Here is a 26,019-nt window from a genome sequence, read left to right as displayed (position 1 = left end):
TGAATTAATCAAAGTGCTGGACATTTGAGATAAATCGTTTTCTAAAATTGTTTCGGCATGTTTTATTTTTGCATAAAGCATTTCTGACGCTCTCGCGAGGGTATATTCCGGAATATAGCTAGGATTTTCTGACTGTCTCAATATATTAATTTCATCGGAAAGGTGCATGCATTGCTCACGCGCATTCTCAAGAAGGCATAATTTTTTACGAAATTGTATCTTACTTGAAGAAGAGCTAATCTGCTGAGAAATGTCGTAAGTTTCTTGGATGCTTGAAAAATACATTTCCCTCTTAGCTATTAGCCGATCGATCTCTGCACCAACGTCAAGTTTAGGTGCCATCTTGGATTTTATTTGCTTAATATATTTAATAAATCCTAATCAAAATTAGGATCCCGGCGTCGAAGGACCAATGTTACGGATGGGGGTTAGTTAGACCCTTTCGGAATAGCTAATTGAATTTGATTCAATAACTATTCCGAGGATTTGACATTATTGAATATATTAAGTAAAATATTCGACGTTCTCTACGTGCTCGGCGGTCCAGTCGTATGGCGGCTTCGAGTTCGGATATCTCAGTTCGCTTTAAATTCGGATGCTGAGGAAGTAATGAACTCCAAACACAAATAAGGAACACTTGCACTGATTAAAAAGTATTTTATTTCATAAAGTAATAACTAATAATCGAAATATATCACAAAAAACTCATATGGAAAGTACAAGCAAAACGGTGTACGTGACCAGACAAGGCGCGAGCGCCTGTTCACCCGTCAGATCAGCTATTACATCCAAACCTTTGAGGATTGCCAGAGAAAAGGTGTTGTCTGATTATTACCAATATCAACTGGCGACATCTAACATGATTCTGGCGCGAACATAGCTATGTATTTTACGTTTGAATTATTTAATATATAAATGACAACACAAAAAACATAATAAGACTATAAAGATTTAATTTAATGAATAGTTCTTGCATATTTTGCAATATTGCTGCTACTATTATTTCTATCTCCCACATAAAAAAAACAACAAAATATAAGTGACGCTTATAATTTCTAATTTATAACTTTAAATTTTCACGCTGCATAACTCGAATAGTTAGAACGAAATACCGATAGCCCAATACTATCAATCACCATAAAAAATGAAAAACAATGTTCAGACATTAACGTATATCTTCAAGTTAAAAGAAACCTTTAAGTTAAAAACAATAAAAATTTGTTGAGAGATTGCCTATTACCATAAATGACCATTAGTCCAGTCATTTTAGCATTTCACCTCCGAATGTGAGATACCAGCTATAAGTTTGTAAATAGTTGTATATTGACACCCTAAATGTTGTCTCAAAACCTACATATGGTAGGGTGTGCGCAACTATTAAATTTCGGGGTCAAAGGTCACAAAAATCGCGGTTTTTCGCTTTTTTTGTAAATATCTCATTTTCTATGGGTTTTTTGCTATTTATGTTTATTATCAATATTGTAGAATACAAAATTCTCTACAAATTTTGTTTGAAAAAATTTTTCATTATAGTTGATGAACTATCGATAGATCAATGATTATAAATATTTGTCAATTTTTATTAACTATTATATTATATTTTATTATTTTTTCCTAACCTATCCACTTTTTATTCAGTATTAATTTATTTAACAACACTTACCTGCCCATGTAATTGCAGAATTGTTAATGAAAATATAAGAATTATATTTAAATTTAAACCCAATTAATATTAATAAATTCTTACATGATTAAAAAACAAATAAATTAAGAATTTATCTTTTTATTAAAAAATATCATTTGATACATTTATTTTTTTAAAGTAAAAAAATGAAATGAAGGGTACAAAAACTACAATTTATATAAAAAAAAAGTTCCATCTTCGTTAATGTCGCTCTGGTATGGTAGAGCATTGAAACAAGCTTGCCCATTACATTGGCCAAGCTAAAGAGCTTTGCAAGCCCGCTTTCCTGGTAAAATTGTCACGATAGGCTCCAGAAAATCGTTTCGCATTGCCCAACCCCATACCTTTGGTTCCAAATCATGCCATAACCAAGTTTGAACTTGATAATATACACATCGAAATGTTGGTGAGTAGCTGCACTTGTTGGTGGGATATTTGCAAGCTGAACAGGTTTATTAAGTTTTGTAGACTTGACGTAATGCATATAACGAAGATGATCGAGACTTTTCACGGATTTCGGAGCATTATAGACTGCCAATAAGGTTTGAGTTTCACTCTCTAATAATCTCTGGGGCAAACAATTTTCTTCCTCAAATACTTTAGCTAGTTGATCCAAATTTGTCAGTTTCTCAAAAACTTTTAAAAATGTTTTTTTCCCCTTTTTAAAAAGCCCAGAAGTTGTGTCACATCCACTTAATGCGTGCAGAAATAAAATATGTGTTTTGAAATGAGGATAATTATCAAAATTTTTAGTCGAGTATATCTCCGTTTTTACATTTCCTGTCCCAACTTTTTTAAAGAAAATTTCTTTTTCGTGAGACTGGGTACGCCCAATTAAAATGATGAGTAAATTGATATTTTGTCCTATTATAATTGCAGTTTTTCCAGACATTGATTCTTGAATTGCACTTTCAACAATAAGGACATCCGCATCATCTCTGGCTTGTTTAGTAGTTATAATTGCAGCTTTTAAATTTTCCATTAACATGTTAATGAGCTTATTTTTATTATTTTGATTTGATAAAAAAAAATTCTTGAGAAACTGGTACAACTATTGTTTTATCGAAACATACTTCATATGATTTTGAAAGTGCAGTTGTTCTCAGCTGCTCCATAGCTTTTAGGTTCTTACTGTGATCTGAATATCCGTCAAATACAACAATTATTTTGGATCTGTGATGCCTTTGTAAATAATTTATGTATTCATCAAAAATAACAGAAAAAGTATCTTCTCTGCTCCATACAACATGATGAGAAAGAAATCCGCCATCAATAATGAACGTCACATTATTTTCATTGAGAACAAAATCAATTATTGGGCTCATATTGTCATACAATGACAATTTTGTTGTTTTTCTCATGCCATTATTATCAAATAGAGCTGTTGTATACGGACTCAATTCATATTGAAGATATTCTTCAAGATCACTTTCAAATTGTTTGCTGACAGTAATTCTCTGGAAGAGTAATGATTAATGTGTTTTCTATTTAAAATTTTAAGAGTGTTTATGGGACAATAATCATATTATGATTTAAGTATTTTCCTTAATTATTTTTAATTTTAGGAAACGGTGATCAGTATTATTGAATAGATATAGATTTAAGGTTAATAGTTGATAGTTAATAAAAATTGACAAATATTTATAATCATTGATCTATCGATAGTTCATGAACTATATATGGCGCGATTTTGACCGAAGGCATCGGTTGACCTGAAAAGATGCCATGACCGCGCGCTCTCCGCCCTCTATCTCGAAAACGGTTCACCGTATGAAAAATTTTTTCAAACAAAATTTGTAGAGAATTTTGTATTCTACAATATTGATAATAAACATAAATAGCAAAAAACCCATAGGAAATGAGATATTTACAAAAAAAAAGCGAAAAACCGCGATTTTTGTGACCTTTGACCCCAAAATTTAATAGTTGCGCACACCCTACCATATGTAGGTTTTGAGACAACATTTAGGGTGTCAATATACAACTATTTACAAACTTACAGCTTGGTCTCGCATTCCGAGATTCTTGCCTAATTTAACCTAAAATGACTGGGCTACATAGACTTTTTGACCATTGACCATTTTGACCGTTTAGAAGAAGAAACTGTGACGTCACTTGCTGATTAAAATAAAACATATTACAATAATGTAACATAATACAAATAAAACATGACATTTAATCAATCGGGAGATTTCCACGTTTGTCAAATTGTAAAAATTATACATAAACAACAAATAATTATTTATTTTGAAAGTTATTTAATCCTGAAATCCTGATGATCAATTAATATTTTTGTTCTACTAAAGTGAAGTTTGTAAATTTATATTTTACCGCCTATACTCTCGCGGTTGGTATTAATATTTTCAACGTTATCCAACCTGATCTCATTCTTATGTGTAGTGAGAGTTAATTAGAAATGTCAAAGTGTCGAATTATTTTGTATTTATACAAAACTATTATAAATATGCATTATATTCATTATTTATTCAAAACATTTAAATTAATTTATACCTTAACTTTTTTAGGTATTTTAAATTAATTTACAATAAAATTTATTTAAAAACGTCGAAAATGTCTGAAGAAACAAATTCAAACACAACAATTAAAATCGAACCGCTAGATTATCTTCAAGTGAAACAAGAATTGGATGATTACGATAACAATTATCTAGAAAACGACCAAGTATATCTACAACGATTTTTGAAATCTGAGGTAATAATCGAGGAAGAAATAAAGCAAGAAACGTTTGATGAGCAAAATGAAGAAATCTTTAATTCAAATATTGTAGTGGGTAATGCAAGCAAATCGTTTGAAAGAGTTCCAGAAAAAAACACCCATAATTTGAAACGCCATGAATGTGAAATATGCAATAAAACATTAGCGACAAAACAAACATTAAATCAACATAAAATGATTCACACTGGGGAATATCCTTATAATTGTGAATTATGCAATAAAACATTTGCAACAAAGTCAAAATTAAACAGACATAGAATGATTCACACTGGAGAATGCCCTTATAAATGTGAGACATGCAATAAAAAATTTAAAGAAAAGCAAAAATTAAACCGACATAAAATGATTCACACTAGGGAACGCTCTTATGAATGTAAGACATGCAATAAAACATTCACAACAAGGCAAAACCTATACCTACATAATGTGATTCACACTGGAGAACGTCCTTACAATTGTGAAATATGCAATAAAGCATTTACATTGAAGCAAAGCTTAAGCCGACATGAAATTATTCACATTAGAGAATACCCTTATGAGTGTGAAATATGTAATAAAACATTCACAAGAAAGGGATACTTAAAGCTACATAAAATGATTCACACTGGAGAACATCCTTATAATTGTGAAATATGCAATAAAACATTCACAACAAAGCAAAATTTAAACCGACATAAAATGGTTCACACTAGAGAACATCCTTATAATTGTGAAATATGCAATAAAACATTCTCATCAAAGTACAGCTTGAACCGACATAAAATTATTCACACTGGAGAATAATACCCTTATACAGTGGTATAACGCACTTAACTCCTTCTGGAAGTAAGTTCTTTATGAGAAAAGTTCGCTTTACTAAGCGCGTTTTTCCACATAATACATAAAAATAAAATTAATTTCTTCTGCTTTGTGTGTGAATCTGTGTGAATTTTGCATTCATGACAAAGTCCTTAATGTCTGCACTAGAAATCAGTTGACAGGCTTTTCATATCTTTCGTTTTTTCAGTTTTCTCTCAAAATTTTCCCTAAATTTTCAAAGTGAGAAAGTGTATTATCTAATAATAATAAGTGCTTTAAGTGTGAGCTTTTTATCTAACAAGTATATTAACATACAAATGAATGAACATCAAATTGACATGAAATGACCCATACTGGATTATGATGTTATAATGTAAGAAAACTGATAAAGAAATTGGAATTTACAGTGAAATCATCCGATCTTATAATCCTTTTCATTTACTAAATATAGTGAATTCTTAATGCATAATTTGTAATTGTTTAATAAGATAAATATAAGTATAATAATTCATATTAAATATTGTTATTAAATTTGTATTTACCACTGTTGATTATAAATACATTTTTCGAATCTTTGTGAACTTAAATATTTGTTGTTTTTAGAGTAGAAATGCCCTTCATTTACTTCCCATAGGATAACTTATTGTAATTGCCAAAAAATCGAAATCGAAAATTTATGCATATCTTCATGTTTAAAGGGTTTCTGAACATTTTGGCATACTTCAGAAAAAAATGATGTGTGTTTACGTTTTCGGGCGCACGGATGAACCGATTTGAATGGTTCAAAAAACATTCGATTCCTATTGATAGTGAGATATGCTGATTAGTTTTTGGCAGAGGCAGGTCCAACCGTTCCGGAGATACTGAGCAAAGAGTTGACTTATTTGTTGGGGAAAAGTCGTGTTTAGTTTTTTGCAAAAAATGGCAGTTTTGAAAGAACTAAGCATCTGAATTAAATGATTTTAAAAAAATCTGCTTGTTTTGAAAAAATAATTGCTTTTGGAAAAACGAAATACTTCAAAATTTTTTTGTTTCCAAAAATTATTATTTTTTTTTTCAAGAAATGTTTTTTTCGAAACTAATTTAGATTTTGATTTTAATTCTGGCTAAAGTTCTAAAGCTCACTTATATACTTTTTTAATGAAATAATTTTAACTTTATAATTTAGTTTCGATATTTCTTATAATTATTCTACAATGTTACAGTATTTATAATAATCTATTTGAAAACATTTAATATTATTCAAACATTTTGTTACGGTATGGGAAGTTCCAGCAATTTGCATTATGGACGATGCCATACACCGCTAGTTATTGTTTTACTTCAATTTCTGCAATCTTTTTTAAACTTGTACAATTTTATTAATATAATATTGACATTTTTTAAAAACTACACAGTAAAATTTTTGCTCATGTTTCAGCTTACAATCCTGAATTGGTTTTGAAAAATTGATAACTTTTTGAAAGATATTAATTGGAAATTGTTCTGATTAGTTCTTGGTAAAGATTGGCTAGACCGTTTCTTCATAATTAAATGTTGAAATTTTTTGACTATAGAGATAATGACTTAGACAATAATGTTATATATATATATGACTATGATTCATGAATATAATATTCATGGATCTGCTATCTGATCTTAAAGTGCATAGTATTAAAATATTACGGCCATTTGATAAACAGTTTATTTTCAAAAATTCGTCAAAGTTCAAGAAAATGAGAAGCGCACTTTTGACGAGAGACAAAATTATACCTTTCATCGACATTTTTTCAAAAACGGCTGAACTGATTTCAAAACCTTAAAAGCCATTTTATTAAACTTGATAAGTACTCGCGTTGGTTAATTTTTTGATACAATCAATTTAGTCGTTTTTTTAGAATCAGTAGAAAAGTGTAAAATTATTCATTCAAGTTTTAGCTAAAAATTCTGAATAGATTTTAAAAATTCGAAAGGTAACAAACGGTCAAATGGCAAATAATTGGAAAAAATGAAAAAACGACAAAATACTCGATTTAGTATTTCATCTGCCTAGTAATTGAAATCTTATAATTTTTGTCGTTTCCGGGCCTTTTTTCTTTTAAATGACCATTGAGTTTCAATTAAATGATCCATACAGTTCTTTTTTGTAATTCAACAGTAATTTGCAAAAATATTTTCTACCCAGGTAATTTTTTGCATCTTGCCTCTTTTCTACATAGGTAAACTGTAACCATATTTGCAATTTGACTATGTGAAAATTTCTGGCCACTGCAGTATTCTACAAAAATAACTTAATCATTTAAATGAATATTCAATAGTTATTCGGGGTAAAAAGAGCTAGGAAATCACAGAAATTATAATGTTTTGTGTATCACGTAGAAGAATTACTATATACGACTTCTTGTCGTTTTTTTTAATTTTTTGCCCTTTGACCTCCAATTTTGACTTCAGGTTCGTTTTCAGTGGTAAAAACTGCACTGATTGTGAGGGTTGTGCAATCCTTTGGCGACTATGCCTGTTGTATTAAAAATTTCATAGTATTAAAATAATTAATTTTTTTAAGTCAATCACCACTAATTAACTTCTTGTAGGGTAAGTTATAGTAATCGCTTAAGAATCGAAAATGAAAGTGTTTTCATATCCTTACGTTTCAGATTTTCTGAGCATTTTGGCATGCCTTAGAAAAATGTATGTATGAATGTGCGTGTTTAGTATGTGTGTATGTATTGATACAATTTTTCGTCGACATTTTTGGGATCACCGATGATTCCGATCGGATCGGAGGATCAACCGATTTGAATTATTCAAAAATCATTCGATTCCTATTGATGGTGAGACGTGCTGATTAGTTTTTGGTTGGTCCATTTGTTTCGGAATAGAATAGAATCTCTATGTTTGCTAGATCGGAGCATCCGATTAGAATGATTCATTAAACTTTTCACTTGTATTGACATAATTAAGAATTGATTTAGTGTTTGCAAAGACAGGTCCGGTGGTTTCGGAGATCCATTTGGCGGTCGCAAATCAGATATTTTGTAATTTGAATCAACCGATATGAATGGGTATTAAAAACTTTCCATATTCAACCTTTTCAAATGTTTTCAATATTTAAAAAATATTAAAAAAATCAAAATTCTAAAAAAAAAAGTTATTTTTATTTTTTGAGCTTTTAAAAATTATCAATTACGCTACGGGTTCCAGCCACCACTAATTAGGTCCCCGAAGGAGTTTTCATCCAAAAACCCGATTTGCTAATTTTATGTTTTCTCGACGTTTCAAGCATTCCGAATCGAATGAGACCTAATTTGAAAATACTATGCGCGAGTTTGTATGTTTGTGTTAACAGATTTTTGACCTTTTGACGACGTTTTCTCAAAAACGGCTGGGCTGATTTCAAAAATTTAAAAGCCGCTCGATGAAACTCAATAAAGACTTGTGTTTCTCAGTTGCGAGCGACGATCGGCGAATTTTTTGTAAATAGCAAAAAAGTAAAAAAAATTGTCCATTTGAAAAATTCAATAGATACTATTGACTTGAACTATTGAACTATTGATAATATCTATTGAACTATTCAATAGATATTATCAGGGAGTCGTGACGATTGGCTAAGCTGCTTCTTCGTAATTGACCGCTGAAAGAATTTTATTTTTGAAGAAACTTTTTATATTGACAGATATCATGGTCCTAAAAAGCATACTAAAATTAGACCGCCATACGGAAAGTACTTTATTTTTAAAAATGCATCAAGCTTTGAAAAATATTACAGTCAAAATTACTTTTTGATGTGATAAGTTAAACTTTGTGAATTCATTAAAATTTCAAATAATAAATTCCAATTTCAGGACATATAAACACGTGTCTGTCTTCATTATGATTAATATAATTACAGGAAATTCAAATGCGTTTGAGAAAACTCAATTTAAAATCGCAATGTTTAGATTTAATTGAAAGCAAAAACTTTATTTTCTAAATAAAGAGATAAAAATTTTAATTAAATATCTAAATTCCAACTTCGGTTTATTAAGTCAGTTATAACACATTTTCAGAAGTTCATGGAACTTGCATTAAGTAACTTAATTTCAATGAACACATTAGTAATAAAATAATTAAATTAAAAATTTTTATATACATATTATACCCATTGCTAAATTATAACAGTTTTATTAATATTGAAATTAAAAAAAAGAATTTATATGGCAATAATTAGATCCGCAATGATATATGCTTCCCCTATTTGGTGTATGACAAACAAACATAATATTAAGAAACTGCAATCAGTACAAAATGTTTCATTAAGATTTGTTATAGGTCAAGCAAGGAATCCAATAAATATGCATTATATTAGCACAAAATTCTTACATGATTCCACTAATGTACCATTAGTGAGAGATTTTATAAAAATTATCTCTGAAAGATTTTATACTAATTGTTTATTTAACTTAAATCCTAATATATGTAATATTGGATCGAATGACAATACATATTGGTACAATAAGTACAAGCTACCATCATCAATAAAAAGATAATCAAGTATAAAATATGACAGGGATCAAATTACTCTTAAACTGTTCCTAAAGCATATGTTATTAGTCTTTTGACTATTTTCCAATCATATATGTAATATGTATTCTTTTGTTATTATTATTGTAAATATGGTTTTTAGTGATTATTTTCACCATGATTAAAAATTTATTTATAAGTTAGTATTAAATATAAGTTTATGTATTTATATCTAAGGATAGTTATACAATTATACATGATTATATAAATTGTATAGAAATATGAATGTATAATCTAATATAAATGAAATAAATAAATCTTTAAAAACAAAAAAAACAAAACTTGCATTAAGTCAAAATGCCAATTTCAAATAGTTTAAATTTGAATTTCCCTCCAATTTATTTATCTCAGCTACCAACACTATCACTGCCGCCATCTGTCCCCGAACCGAGCAACACCAGAAGCAACAAAATGGAGGGGAACGCATTAAGCTTCTCTCTCTACGCTGCAAGACTCCGTGCACTCATTCATTTATCGTTTTTCTGCACAATCGTTCTGTCATTTGCAACTTTCTTACAGGATTATAATTTATTTCCATAAAAAACATTCTTAAATAATTTACAAATATGGAAAACTAATTCTCAATTAATTTACACGTGTGTTTTCGTTTACATTAACCTATATCGAGACTTATCATGGAATATTATTTGTGTGTGTTTAAAGTTTTTAGTGAGTGAATTCTTAAAACTTGGGTGCTGATTTTAAACTTATAGTGATTGTGAGTGTTTTTTTTATAAAGTGTTGTTGATTATTAAGAAAATGTTGCCGGAACATATCAAATTGGCAGGTGATGGATTTTTGGAATTAAGTGAAGACAGGGTGAAGACTCTTGTTAAGTCTGAACCGATTTCGGATGTTTATCATGTGGAACAGACACCCTTTGCAAGGTAAAATATTATACTATTTATATATTTAAATTGATGCTTCATAAACTGTATTTGGTTCTGTTACAAGATTGTATGTAATAATTGTACAACAATTGTGTAACGACTAGAGCACCAGAATGTATGCTCAGTATTTGTGCAAATAAGTATTAATACAAATTTTCTGTAATTTATATGTACATAAATATAAATATAAAGTAGTGGGGTGTATGGCATCGTGCCTTAAGGCAAATTGCTGGAACTTCCCGTATCGTAAGGAAATGATCGAGGAATATTAAATGTTTTAAAATAGTTTATATATACAATATTTATAATATTGTAACATCGTCGAATATTTATAAGAATTATATAAATTAAATTGGAAAGTTGAAATTATTTGTTTAAAGTATATTAGAACAGAATTAAAATAAAAATCTGAATTATTTCGATATACAAAAAAATTTTTTTTGAAAAAAAAAATTAAAAAAAAAATTTTGAAGCAAAAGTTTTTTTTCCAAAATCAATTGTTTTGTTAAAACAAGCAGAAAGTTTTTGGAATCATACAAATCGGACGCTTAGTTTTCTCAAAAACTGCCATTTTTTGCACATTTAGCTCTGTATCTCCGAAACCGCTAGACCTGTCTTTGCCAAAAACTAATCACCCCTTCTCCCCGTCATCGGATCGGATGCTCCGATCTCTCAAGAACTCGATTTCTATTTTCTGTACTCTTTGCTCCGTATCTCCTAATCGGCTGAACCTGCTTTTGCCAAAAACTAATCAGCACATCTTCCTATCAATAGGAATCGAATGTTTTTTGAACCGTTCAAATCGGTTGATCCGTGTGCCCGAAAACGTGGACGAAAAATTGTATCCATACATACATACACACACACGCATCCTTTTTTTCTGAGGTATGCCAAAATGTTCAGAAACCTTCAAAACGTCGAGAAATGTAAAAATTTTCAATTTCGATTTTTGGCCCATTACAATAACTTACCCTACGGTATTTATTTAAATAATGTAACTCTCCTTTTCCTAATCATAATTGGTTTTGTATTAATTTCCATAAAAAAATATAATTTTATTAAGATGTTTAAGTTTGATGCTTTTAACCATGTGCTTACTATATGATGACACACATAAAATGTCAAAACGTATAACAATAAAGAAAATTATTTTTTCTTAATATATTTTAGGATTTAGGATAAGTTTATGTTTTCATAAAAAAATCCGATTCGCTAATTTTATGTTTTCTCGACGTTTCAAGCCATTCTGAATCGAATGAGACAAATTTGGAAAAAGCATGTATGTGTGTGTGTGTGTGTATGTGTGTATGTGAACAGATTTTTTGCCGTTTATCGACGTTTTCTCAAAAACGGCTGGACGGATTTCAAAAATTCAAAAACCATTCGAGGTATCACGATGAGAACTATTGTTTGTCAGTTTTGTGCGAGGATCGGCCAAGCCTTTTTCTTTACAAATATCAGAAAAATGAAAAATTTGTCGTTCACGTTTTTTAGCCCGCAATTCTGAAACAATTCAGAAACGTTTTCTTGTAATAAAGTGTTAAAAAATTTTTTTTCGACGATTTTTATTAATATTTTTTTTATTAAAGGGTTGATACCATAGTCGACAACTCGTTTAACTCTAAAAATTCGTCAAAGTTTGCAAAAATTAGTATCGTCTTACTGGCATTTGTCAAAATTAGACCTATCATCGACGTTTGCTCAAAAACAACTAAACCGATTTCAAAAATTTAAAAGCCATTTGATGTATCTCCATGAGGATTATCGTTCCTCAGGTTTGTGCGGCGATCGGCCGAGACGTTACTTTGTAATTTGGAAAAAAGTGTTACACTTTTCATCCCCATTTAAGCTCATACTACCGAATCGATTTAAAAAAATCAAAAACTGTTCGAAAGATATTAGTTGGGAATGATACTGATTAGTTTCAGGTGAAAATCTACCGAGTCGTTCTGTTGTAATTAACTATTGAAAAAAAAAATTAAACCGATTTTTATGGAACCTTTTTTGGCGATATATATTATGTTCTTACAGAACTTACTGAAATATAGCGGCCTTACAAGTAGTTTAATTTTAAAAATTCATCAAAGTTTGAGAAAATCAATAGTTTTTTTAACGTTTGTTAAAATTAACTAGTGGTGTATGGCATCGGGTCATAAGACAAATTGCTGGAACCTCCCGTACCGTAACGAAATGTTCGAGGAATATTAAATATTTTCAAAATGATTATTATAAATATTGTAATATTGTAAGAATTATATAAACTGAATTTCAAAGTTGAAATTATTTGTAAAGTATATTAGAACTATAGTCAGAATTAAAAATAAAATCTGAATTATTTTCGATATACAAAAAATTAAAAAAAAAAAAGTTGAAACAAATTTTTTTTCCAAAATTAATTATTTTGTTAAGACAAGCAGAAAGTTCTTTGAATCATTTAAATCGGACGCTTAGTTCTCTCAAAAACTGCCATTTTTTACATATTTAGCTCCGGATCTTCGAAATGGTTGGGCCTGCCTTTGCCAAAAACTAATAAACACTTCTCTCAATCACTACTAATTGCATGTTTTTTAGATCATTCAAATCGAATACTCCGTTCTCTCAAAAAGTCGATTTCTATTTTCTGCACTCTTTGCTCCATATCTCCGAAACGGCTGGACCTGCCTTAGCCAAAAACTAATCAGCTCTTCTCCCTATCAATAAAAATCGAATGTTCTTTGAATAATTTAAATCGCTCGATCCGTGGCGCGCGAAAATGTGAATGAAAAATTGTATCTATTTTATACATATGTGTCCATTATAGCATATGTATTTATTTATACATATGTGCCATTATAGCTACGCAAATGTGCATTATATACTAACTATTTACCCCGTTTCGCCATTATGTCCCTGGGACTCTATAAGAGACATAGGTCTGTGTATCTCCATATTATCCATGTATATACATTATACCATGAATCTCCATTATCTCCCTCCATTATATCTTATATATAAAAATGGAGCTCTCTTTCAAATGTCTAAGTAAAACTCGAAAACGGTTCAACCGATTGGGCCTGTCTTAGTCTTGAAAAATTCGTGCCAATCCAGAGAAAGTCCAAAAGGTGAGATATTATTCCAAAATCGCGTAGAAACTTTACATTTTTAATTTGAAAATTTTTGTAGAAGCGTAATTTGAATAAAACAATAGACGGTGGCTAATACGTGAAATGTAGTGATGTGCCAAGTCGAATCAAGTGATTCGAATCATTCGAATCAAGCCTTTAACGACTTGATTCGAATCAGATTTTACTTGATTCGAATCAACTCGTATCAAGCCGCGAAATATTTACTGTGATAAAACATGTGTGAACACAAATTTTCATAAATATAAAAAAAATGTTTTAATTTAATTCAATATTATAATAATATAAATAATAATAATAATAAATATAAAAAATAATAATAATAAATATGAAAAATAAATCTTGATTTAAATCATGCGAGTCACCCGCCTTTAATACGCTTAAATGTATCACCCGACTCCAATTTATATGACTTTAACCGCATTCAAGTCGATATGAATTGATTCGAGTTCCTATGACTCAAACCGACTTATCCCGACTTCAAGTCGTTATGAATTAATTCGAGTTCCTATGACTCAAACCGACTTATCCCGACTTCAAGTCGTTATGAATTAATTCGAGTTCCTATGACTCAAACCGACTTATAACGACTTCAAGTCGTTATGAATTGATTCGAGTTCCTATGACTCAAACCGACTTATCCCGACTTCAAGTCGGTATGAATTTATCCGAGTTCATACTCAAACTGAATCATACCGACTTGAGTTCGAAACATGTGTCCGTGTTTAGCGTATCGACTTATGGAGATGCAGTGCGTATGGGTCTTGAGTGTTTGTTTATTTTTGACTAAGCGCTGAGAGCAAATTTGTTCATGAAATATCAAAAACTCATTTAGATAATAAATACGCGATTTAGATTTTAATTATTATCAAAATAAACTACACAACGAGTTTTATACACATACAAAATTATTATATTTTAATTATGCAAGTAATGGCAAATTCACACAAATGAAATAATATCAATCTTTACAGTAGTGGATTGAATTTTAAGTCATTCGTAAGACGTTAGATTCAGCTCCCTGTTTAGATTAGTTCTAAACAATCAATAATATACACATGCATTCGTTCAACGTAAGATTAAGAATATTGTTTTATATGCTTTAGTGATAGAGAAGTGTTTGGTTATATTTTACTGTAAATTCACTTGAAAGATTAGTTATATTTGTAGCTAGTTTATTATTATATATATAGTATAAATGTATTCATCTCTGCACTTTTTGGAATTAATTGATTACTAATTACTTCACTTATAAAATTATTAAAATTATATTATTTCTTCTCTTAAATTATAATTGTTCATATATGAACTTGATTCGAATTGATTCGAATCATGATTCGAATCAGGTTTTTTCTGATTCGAATCACTCGAATCAGGAAATTTTCGAGTCGGCACATCACTAGAATGTCAAACGATTTTGACAGATGATGTTCAATTACATTTAATAGGATGTTTTACGTAAATATTATTTAATTATGATTAAATTGTGGTAAGTTGTTTTGTTTATATACAAAAACGTTAGTAAACGGGCCGCAAGTGTTACTAGAAACTAAATATCAACTTTTTTTAAATGTTAATATGAAAATGCAATTTTTGGCATATTTTTCTCAAACACGGTGCTCTGATAGATCTCATTCTTACAATTATATACTCATTTTTATTTATAAAACATTTTCTAGATTATATTATTTTTTATTTATGTTATTCAAATTCAAAAGCTAAATTTGGTATCGACCAAAGGGACATTTTGCCGAAAAATTTTTCCATTTATAATTTTGCAGAATTTATCGAGGAATAGATAGTAATATATGATGGTCCGGGGTTAAAAAGGTCCACCAGCGATGTGTCAAAAACCAGTAAAGTTAAGCATTGTTTAACAAGGAATTGAAAAGTAGAGGGAAAAAGATGTATAACCAGCTATAACCTTGATTCTTATGACTTTGCTATCTGGAGATAAACTGTAATCTTTGAAAATCCATAATAAAAGTATTTTCTTCCGTTGGTAGTTTTTTAGCATTAGTTAAAAGTGGAATTATTCTGTAGAAGACCTTTAAAATTAAAATAAGACATTAAACCTTATTGCCACCTGGCCGTTCCAAAGTACTCCGCCTATAGAGTAAAAAGGTCTAGATAACAAATTTTTGAAAGACATAAAAAAGCACGTTTCTGCAGTGATAAAGTAGCTGACAGTTTTACTGAACGTAGTCCGATAATTGTTCGTTTGAATTGTGTTATTTGTTTTGACATAATTGGTTTGCTTTTCATAATATAGTTTATATTTACTCAAAGTTAAATTGGACCTTTGTGCTTCGCTCTGCTCTACATATATACTTTTTATTAAATTTACTTCAATTCATCGAATGTTACCTGAAACTTTTCAAAAAGCAGGTCAAAGAAGAAATGCTTAATTTTTTTCTATCTCTCCTCTCTCCTCGCAGAAATTTGAAAATTTTGTATAAGCTCAGTAGTATTATTTACAATTATACATAAAATCCTGAATCAAAAAAGAATCTGAAAAACTTGAAACGTAATCAATAAGTCAAAAAACCAAAAATGACTTGGATTGGATTATACCATGTTTTCTATAGAAAGTTTATAAAACTTTCAGTTTGATTGTATTGATAAAATGTAGACAAACTAATGGTGTTTATAGCATTCAAACAACACATCCTCATACACTTAAAGTATTAATTTTTTTGATTCTCTAGAAATTGTTTAGAATATACCTTACTTAGCAAAACGTTTGCCGGGTCAGCTAGTATTGTATATTTATTTGGGGCTTAATTTCCAACTATGTGGGACTTCATTTCATCTGTCTATGACTCCATTATATCCTTGTGACGCCATCACATCCATCTATTTCTATCCATCTGTCTTAATATTATTGTGTCTATCCTGCTCTCCGCCGAGACCTTAGATCTCAGATTCGCCAAGACCTTCGCTTTACGCCCTTTTCTTGATACTACTTCTCCGTAAATTGTCGCTTCATTTGTTTTGCTCACGATGAAACAATACAATGAGAAAAATTTAATGGACATGGTGGGAATCGCTTTTATGGACATTCTAACGTTTTAATTAATATCCGGAGCCCTAGGGGGGCGGAGGGGATTTAAATTCGGCTTCACATTTTGAGGTTATGGGAATAAGGGGAGCGAAGGAATTGTATTTGTGCAGTCGAGTGCGAAGTCATTTAATAATTCAAACCTGGATGTTTCGAAATATAGTTTGTTCACAGGTGTTATAAGTTCGACTTTTTTGTATAACCTTATCTCCAAGTAGATTTGATAAGCATAATTTAACCTTATGGCCGAAGTTCTAGTTATTATTCATAGCCCTCCATCCTACTTCTTTAATAACCTGTAAACCATCGGCGTCGAAGATGCATAACATCAGATTTTTTATTTATGGATTTTCAATAAAAATAAGTTCAAAAAAATGCCATTTGGCGGTCAAAAATGTTCATTGGACACCATTGGTACATCAAATTATCAGATATTTTATAGATTTTTAATAATATGTAAACATTTTGTGTAATTTTTTTTGGGTTCCGTACCAAGATTTTTAATTTTAAATTTCACATATATGGTTCAAATAAATGTTCTCGACATTTTCGACAGTATGGAATAACTGATTTGAATAATTTAAAAAACATTTGATTCGTATTGATAATGAAAAGTGCTGATTAGTTTTTGGCATTTTTAATGTAATTTTTTTTAACTCGTTTTATTTAGCAATCAGAAATACATAAAGATTCCTATGAGCTAAAATGACAATGTAAGAGCGATGCCTAAGAAGAGCTCTAATGAGATCTTCTCAGTTTAACAATTACTATAATAATATTATATTAGACCTAATCTAAGACTAAGTCTAAAGGCCATTGTCGTTTCAATCTCCTTGTACCATAAGGTTTAGTAATTTCAACTATAGATGGGTTCGAATGTGAGTCCAGTTTGCGTTTGTATTTTTCCTTGAAGTCTTGGAAAGTTAAATGCACCGTTTTCATCTTGAGGTCGCTGTGAATGGTTTCATTTGTTACGTACCATGGAGAATTAAGAATTGTACGTAAAATTTTTGACTGAGTTCTCTGCATTATATATTAGATTTGTAAGCACATCCCCAGAGCTCAATTCCGTAGGTCCAGATTGGTTTGATAATTAATTTATATAGCAGCGACTTATTTTCAACAGTGAGCTTAGACTGTAAAAATGTTCACTAGACATATGGACATCAAATTATCTGATATTTTATAGAGATTTTATTGTGTACACATATTGTGTCAATTTTTTTGGCTTTCGTACCAAGATTTTTATTTTTGAATTTCATGTATATAGTTCAAACAAATGTCCTCGACATTTGCGACAGTATGGAATAACCGATTTGTATTATTGAACAAACATTCTGTACTCGATCGCGAGGCGTTTTTGCAAAAAGCACACCCTGCCGTTCCGCTGGAATGGAGCGCAAAGGGTGTAAAAATGGTCATGCAGTTTTTGAGAGAACGGATCAATCGATTAGATTAATTCAAAAAAGCTCTTGCTTGTATAGACGGTGTACAAAAAATGGTTTTACAAAAAAATTCGTTGTTTCGAAAATTTAAAAAAAAAACTAAATTTTCAGAAAACTCAAATTTTTGGAATTTTTCATCATTTAGAAAAAAAATATCTAAATCTCGAAGAATGTAAAAAACATTAAAATTTAATAAAAACAATTTCTTACAAAAATTTGAGAATATTTCGAAATTTTCAAAAAAAATCGGACATTTTCAAAAATTTCCAAGTTCTAGAAAAATTAATTCGACTCGATTTTTCTTTAAATTTCAAAATTATCAAATAGATCAAATTTTAAAAAAATTAAAGAAATTTCTCGTAAGCATATAAAAAAGTTGTTTGTACAGTATGTATTTATAATAAATAATCTATTAGAAATTATTTAAAACAATTATTGATTATATTCATTCCTCGAATTTTTAATCACGGTACGGGAAGTTCCAGCAATTTGCCTTAAGGCACGATGCCATGCGCCCCACTAGTTTCTTTTAAAATAAAATAAATGCTTATTCTGTTGGTTTGTAGTACAACTTTGGCATCTTATTAAGATTTGCCAAATGCATTCCGTTCACTAAACGTAAACATGAAATAAATACGTGTTTATGTTTACGTTTACAAATATAGTTCATTCAACCATTTATTTGTATCTAATGTGAAATCAATGAACTTGACCTTAAACCGAAAACGAAACGTCCAAAGAATCGTGAAACAACGGAAAAGTGATTTACGAGCGAGGAATCGCTGCCAAAAAAAATAAAATCACAACTTTTGGCAAATTCTCAAAAAAAATCATTCAGTAAATAAACTGTTAAAAAAACTTTCTCTATATTATCAGTAATGACTGCTCAACGCGAAGACAGACACATATGCATATACATTTTTTTAAATTTAAAAGCCATTTAAGTAAATTGATTAAGGATTCGTGTTTTTTGCACGAAAGGTAAGTGTTGAATTTTTTTATGAAGTTTTTTATGTTGATAGACGTGATAAATTTGATGGCCCAAGTTATTTAATTTTAAAAATTCATCAAAATTTGAAAAACATTTGTGTCAAAATGCCGTTTTCTGATGTGATGAGTCAAAAAGTTTGATATCAAAAAAAATTTTTTTTTGAATCAGCGGAAAAATAAGCCTACTTTACAATAAGTCTACAAACCTGCTCTAGTTATGTAAAAATGTTACCATCAATTTAAATCATTAAATAATATCAGGTGCTATGTACATGATGTACGTAGTCGTGCAGCTGAAAATTTTATTTAAATATTTAAATCTCAATTTCGGTTGATTGAGTTAATTATCACACATTTCAGAAAGTTCATGCAACTTGCCTTTAGGGCTAAATGACACTTTCAACTAGTTAATTATTCGTTTAGACACTTGATGTGTGTCATCATTCAGCAAATCCAACCTGGACAAAAACAAAAAATATTAAAAGTAGTTTTAAAAAATTGTTTTTAAAACTTTAATAAGATAAAACAACATATAACTAATAATTTAAATCAAAATCTAAAAGAGGACATAATGCCTTCAAGGCATGTCAGATCACAATCAAAACTAAATTTGACTTTATTTAATTTAATTATTAATAACTTTTGTTTCTGTCCTGGTTTAATCTGCTGATTGATGACACACTTCAAGTGTCGAAACGTATAATCAATTGAAGTTCTCAAATACTATTTCCAATTGAAAACATATTCTATATATTATATATATATATATATATATATATATATATATATATATATATTAGGGTGGTCCTTAAAAAGGTCATTTTCGAATTTCCTTGCTCCCAGGGGCTCAAATGGTTCCAAATAGATAAAAAACAATTCTCTGAAAGTTTTAGCTCTTAATATTAACGTTTAGATAGAGCGCAATTCAATCAAAGTTTGTATGGAAAGAGCATGGTAAAAAATTTGAAAATTTAAAAAAAATGTTTTAGGTATAACTTAGCGACAAATGAATGAGTTTTATTCATTCATTTGTTTGCTAAATTACATCTAAAAAACATTTTTAAAATTTTTGAAAATTTTTTCATGCTATTTCCATACAAAACTTTGATTGAATTGCGCTCTATCTAAACGTTAATATTAAGAGCTAAAACTTTCAGAGAATTGTTTTTTATCTATTTGGAACCATTTGAGCCCCTGGGAGCAAGGAAATTCGAAAATGACCATTTTAAGGACCACCCTAATATATATAGTCGTTAGTGCTTTAGCCTAGTGCTGATGTAGTAGGTCCTTGGTATGTAAGCAATTAAGCATCAGGTTATGTATGTCCATAAATGCTCGATGCTGCAGATGATAACTTTAAAATATATATATATAAATTACTTATTAACTAGCTGTAAGTGGAATTCTGTCTTAAGGCAATTAGGGCATCGTGCCTTAAGGCAAATTGCTGGAACTTCCCGTACCAAAAATTATTATTTTTTTTTTAAACGATTAACATTTTTGAAAAGAATTACTTTGAAAAAATAAGATTTTTGAGAAACTATAAATTGGACAAAAATTAGTTTTTTTTTGAAAAAAAAGAATTTTTAAAAAAAAATTTTTTTTTTTGAAAAAATTTTTTTTTCTTTATTTTGACATATTGTGGAAGATCTGAACTTTTTTTTCAAAGCAATCGTACTGCTTTAACTACATAGGGACAAAATATAAAGCGCGTAAGCGCCGCGTCGCTGTCTAACGCATAAGCATTGGTACGGAACCGATAGGAATGTTAACAAAATGTATACTTATTGTTAAAATCTCTATAAAATGTCTGATAATTTGATGTGCATATGTCTAATGATCATTTTTGACCGCCAAATGGCTCATTTTTTTACTTTTTCCTCTATATCTCCGAAACCGCTGGACCTACCTTCATGAAAGTTGTATCGATTCATCACCTTGCCAATACAAATAAAATGTTTTTTAAATTATTAAAATCGGACGCTCCGTTCTCTTAAAATTGAGTTACCGTTTTCGGAACTTTTTGCCCCGTATCTTCGGAACGGCTTGACCTGCCTTTACCAAAAACTAATCAGCACGTCTCCTTATCAATACGGATCGAATGTTTTTTGAATTATTCAAATCGGTTGATCCGTGTTCCCGAAATCGTCGACGAAAATTTGTATCCGCACATACATACACACACATACATACATACATACACACACACATACACACACACACACACACACATACATCCATTTTTCTAAGGTATGCCAAAATGTTCAGAAACCTCTGAAACGTAAAGATATATAAAAATTTTCATTTTCGATTTTTTTGCGATTACTATAACTTGCCCTACGGGAAGTTAAAAATTCCTTTCTATAAATATTTCGTCGCGGAGATTTCTTTTATGTTCCTCACATACGTTTCGGTTCTATTTCGATCTCTGAGGAATGTTGGCACGGATCTCACGATTTAAATTTAACCAGAATGCTTCACACACATTATTTATAAATAAATTTCTCAAATTGAATTTTAACGCCGCTCGTAACACTTACAGAAATAAATTGCTAATTATTCATTTGATAAAATAAAAATAAAGATTTAGATGTATTCATATAATATAATAATAATATTAATAATTGGTCCGTTGGACGCTCCGTTATCTTAAAAACTGAGTTACTGTTTGTGGCACTTTTTGCCCCGTATCTTCAAAACGGCTAGACCTACGTATGCCAAAAACTAATCAGCTCTCCTTATCAACAGCAATCGAATGTTTTTTGAATAATCGAAATCGGTTGAACCGTGTTCCCGAAATTGTCGACGAAAATTTGTATCCGCACACACACATACATCCATTTTTTCTAAGGTATGCCAAAATGTTCAGAAACCTCTGAAACGTAAAGATATATAAAAATTTTACGATTACTATAACTCACCCTACAGGAAGTTAACAATAACTTTCATTAATTTCAATATTATTTACTCATGCAATTATACATATGAAATGAAAACGCGAACATAGCCGCAATATTTAGGATGATGTGGCCTTAACCAGTAGGCCACGCTGCTACACTCACTAGATAGCAGTTTTCATAGGACTCTAATATTTTACCCTGTCAGTTCGGTTCCATCAAAATTCCAGACGAGCAATGCACAGGTTCTCCTTATGAGTAAAATTCCGCCCAGACGTAATAAAATACAAATGTCGTTTTTATTTTTATTTCAGACAGCCAGACGGTATTATTATTATTATTATTATAGTTATTATTCTCAAAACTATCTTATCTTATAGTTTCTGACTTTGTAGTCTCGGACAATTGTCCTGTTGAAAAAAAAGTGCGCAAACACAGGTGTAAAAATTTATGAATTCCGTATGCAAATATAGAGAATCGAACAGATAAAAAAAATAACAAGTCGCACATTTTATTGTGAGAAAAAAATAGTGGGGAAGCAAGTGGGAAAAATCATAGTAAATCTAATGAAATCATAAAAAGAAATGAAAAAAGAAAATGAAATCAAATAAAAATAGTAACGAACTATATTTGTTGAGTATTTTCATTTAAAGAAACATAATGGTGTCTATTTTTAGTAACAAATATATTTAGTAATTACAGTAGAATCCGATTAGTATGACGCCGGATATATTGACAATCGCTTAATATGACGTAATTGCACTAGGAATTTGGTTTCCATATAAAATTCCTTAAAAAAACAGCAGTCTATTCGGATATATTGACATCGCTTACATTGACATGTCGCTTATAATGACCCATTTTTGCAAAAAAATATGTCCAATTATAATGACCGACATGATTTTACATGATGTGGCCAAGTCTACGAAAGCAATTGCTATGTCTTTTGTGCACAATAGCACCAGGGACTGTTTTTACAATAAAATTATGTAAAGAAATCAATCAAAAATTACTGATTACTTGCATTAAAAAAACACATTTGTATGTTTATGGGTAAGGTAGACTAATTATTAATGGCCCACCACGGATATCTCATAAACAAATAAAATTATTTTTTTAACAATTATATTTGATAGTAGAGGGTGAAAAATGTATAAATTCATAACCAGCCATCACCTTTATTTTTATGACTTCGCAATCAGAAGATAAGCAGCACATGAATGCGATAAAAAGGACCAGCAGATCAATGTAATAACCATTTCCGACCAATAGCAGATCAATGTAATATACTGTGTTGTCTTTGTAACAAATGTACCCACAGAATTAACATTTCGCATTGGTTCAATAATGTAGCGTAAAATGCCTTTAAAATTTATAGAAGAAATTGCATCTGTTTGCCCCCTGGTTGTTCCACATTACCCCGTATGTGAGGTAAAATGGGTCAGATACCAAATGTTTAAAAAATAGTAAAAAATACAATATTTATATAATTAGGAATTATGTACGTATGTATGTAAGTTTTTCTGAACATAGATCGATAGATGCTTCTTTGATGTATGTTATGTGTTGTTCATTGGGTTTAGAAGGTATAATTACCGTAAGTCAAATTGGACCGTTGTGCTTCGCCCTACCCTATGTCAATTTTATTTTATATTAAATTTTAATGTGTTATTTTTATTTTTAATTAAAACGTTTGTATAGGCTTTTCTGGACAGTTAAGTATTACTAAAACATGTAACATATTTGCATATTAAAAAGTTTTTCTTCAGTACGCTTTTAATGACGACCGGTTAGTATGACGAAATTTCGGCGTCCCTTCGATGTTATACTAAGCGGATTCTACTGTATATATATATATATATATATATATATATATATATATCTAGCTGACCCGGCAAACGTTGTTTTGCCATCAAAAATATGTTGCCCCTTTGCAGTGAAAATTATAGTTATTATTTGAACAACAACAACATGGATCAACCTGGATCAATACTATTGATAAAAATTTCCTTAAAATGTATATTAATAAAAAAATTAAACGATAAATTAAAGTTTAGAAAAAATTTATGAAAGTTATTATAAGTAATCAAGCGATGCTTTTACTTATAATGTATTCGATTTAAGTTGATTGTGAAGATTTTCTATTAGTATCTTTTTTTTCAATTTTTAACCAGTGATATATATATATATATATATATAAATATATATATATATTATATATATATATATATATATATAGATATATATATTTAAATATTACAAAGAAATTACAAATTACAAAGAATTATAATATATAATATTCTAAACAAATTTACTATTAATTTAAAAAACCACCACCTATAAACTTTCAACATATATATATTTCATAAATACCATTATGCAAACATACAATTGACTGCATAATATTTTTCTAAACTTGAATATTACGGTATATAAAAATATATACGATATGATTAATTTATTATATTACATACATTATGCTTACTTATTTATGCATACATTATTCTAATTTCAATTATTTACTTGTTTCATATAGCTGTATCACATATTCCCATTCCATTATTATTACTCAATAATGAATGCTTTTATAAATCTAGCTTAAAACTAATTGATGCACAATATTTTGGACCAAATCTTCTTTGGTCAACATATAATTACCTGTGCAAAAAACATTGATTTTCTAATTCAAGTCCAAAAACGGGCATTGTTTGTCCCTGAGCCTTGGTGATAGTCATCGCAAATACTGTTACCTCTTAAATGGTATCGTGCAATCTGATGGTATCGAAGAAATTCATTCGAAAATAATCACTTCTTATTTAAAACTTTCTTGCAGCACATGGCTTCTTTTTTATTTCTAAAGTTCATTGCCTGAAAATATTGGAGCATGTTTTTGTCTTCGTCAAAATTGGGCTGTAATATTAACACAATGTGTTGCAGGCTGTAATATTAGCTCATTTTATTCATTGTAGTTTCCTGCTTGATGAATTCACTATGAAACACTTCTATGTTTTAATACTTACATGGTTATTTTTCAATAGACTCAATAGTGCACCATCAATACAATTAACTTAATTAATAATAGTCAGAACCAACTGCACGTTAATCATCCATAGATAATATCCATTTGAATATTTGAATATTTGAATATTTGAATATTTGAATTTTACCACTGTGCTTTATTAGATTTAGTTGTTATTAGAGTTAGTTACTGTTAGCACACTATAGGCGGGCCCCGTAAAATTACGCTCTGCGAGGACTGTTGCTTATCGGCGGGCAAGGTATTATTACGCTTTGAATAGACTAACTTTAAAAGCGAGTCAAAATACTTTTATCTGATCGGTTTGCATATGATATTGAAAGAATAGCTCATACTTTTCTCTAGATTCAATTGATTTACGTATTGAAAGACTTTTAGAATAAGAATAAGGATAAGAAACAATATGTTTTATCTTCAAGTTTCTTTCATTCAAGCTACTCGCAATTTGTTTTGTAGATAAATATGCAGAATTTACAACAATAAAAGGGTTCAATATATATTTTATAATCAAATATTTTAGTTATTAGTCAGATTTGTATAGTTCAACTCTTTTTTACATTGTTATTTGCAATAATGAAATAATGGCATCGGATAGCGATAGTAAAGTTTGCGCCAATATTTTATCACAAATTGGAAGTGATTTTGATATTACTGATTTTGGTAGTGTATGTGGATGAAGATTTTTTTTATCCTAGAAGACGTAGAGTTTTACCGATTATTTCCAGAGATTCTGAAAATAATGAAAATGAAGAAGTGGAGTGGTCAGAATTTGACAATCTCCAATTATTGAATCATTTTAGGTCAAAGTTGCGTTGTTTGT

The 26,019-nt window shown here is 29.7% G+C and overlaps 1 protein-coding gene across 1 annotated transcript in view; it reads left to right on the top strand.

The window, feature by feature from the left end:
- The first annotated feature begins 4,255 nt into the window (after window positions 1-4,255).
- The window catches only part of LOC113389254 (zinc finger protein 525-like), a 22,896-nt gene continuing 1,132 nt past the window's right edge, over window positions 4,256-26,019 (top strand). Inside the window, exon 1 of the mRNA XM_026626308.1 lies at window positions 4,256-4,970. Coding sequence (XP_026482093.1) covers window positions 4,256-4,970 — 715 coding nt within the window. The remainder of the gene's footprint in view (window positions 4,971-26,019) is intronic.

This window comes from Ctenocephalides felis, unplaced genomic scaffold (assembly GCF_003426905.1).
Source record: "Ctenocephalides felis isolate EL2017-DRISC unplaced genomic scaffold, ASM342690v1 CF-g0.4_SCAFFOLD_03573, whole genome shotgun sequence".
Taxonomy (NCBI): Eukaryota; Metazoa; Arthropoda; class Insecta; order Siphonaptera; family Pulicidae; genus Ctenocephalides; species Ctenocephalides felis.
The sequence above is the reverse complement of the archived record's forward strand: the minus strand, read 5'-3'. Positions and strand labels throughout refer to the sequence as shown.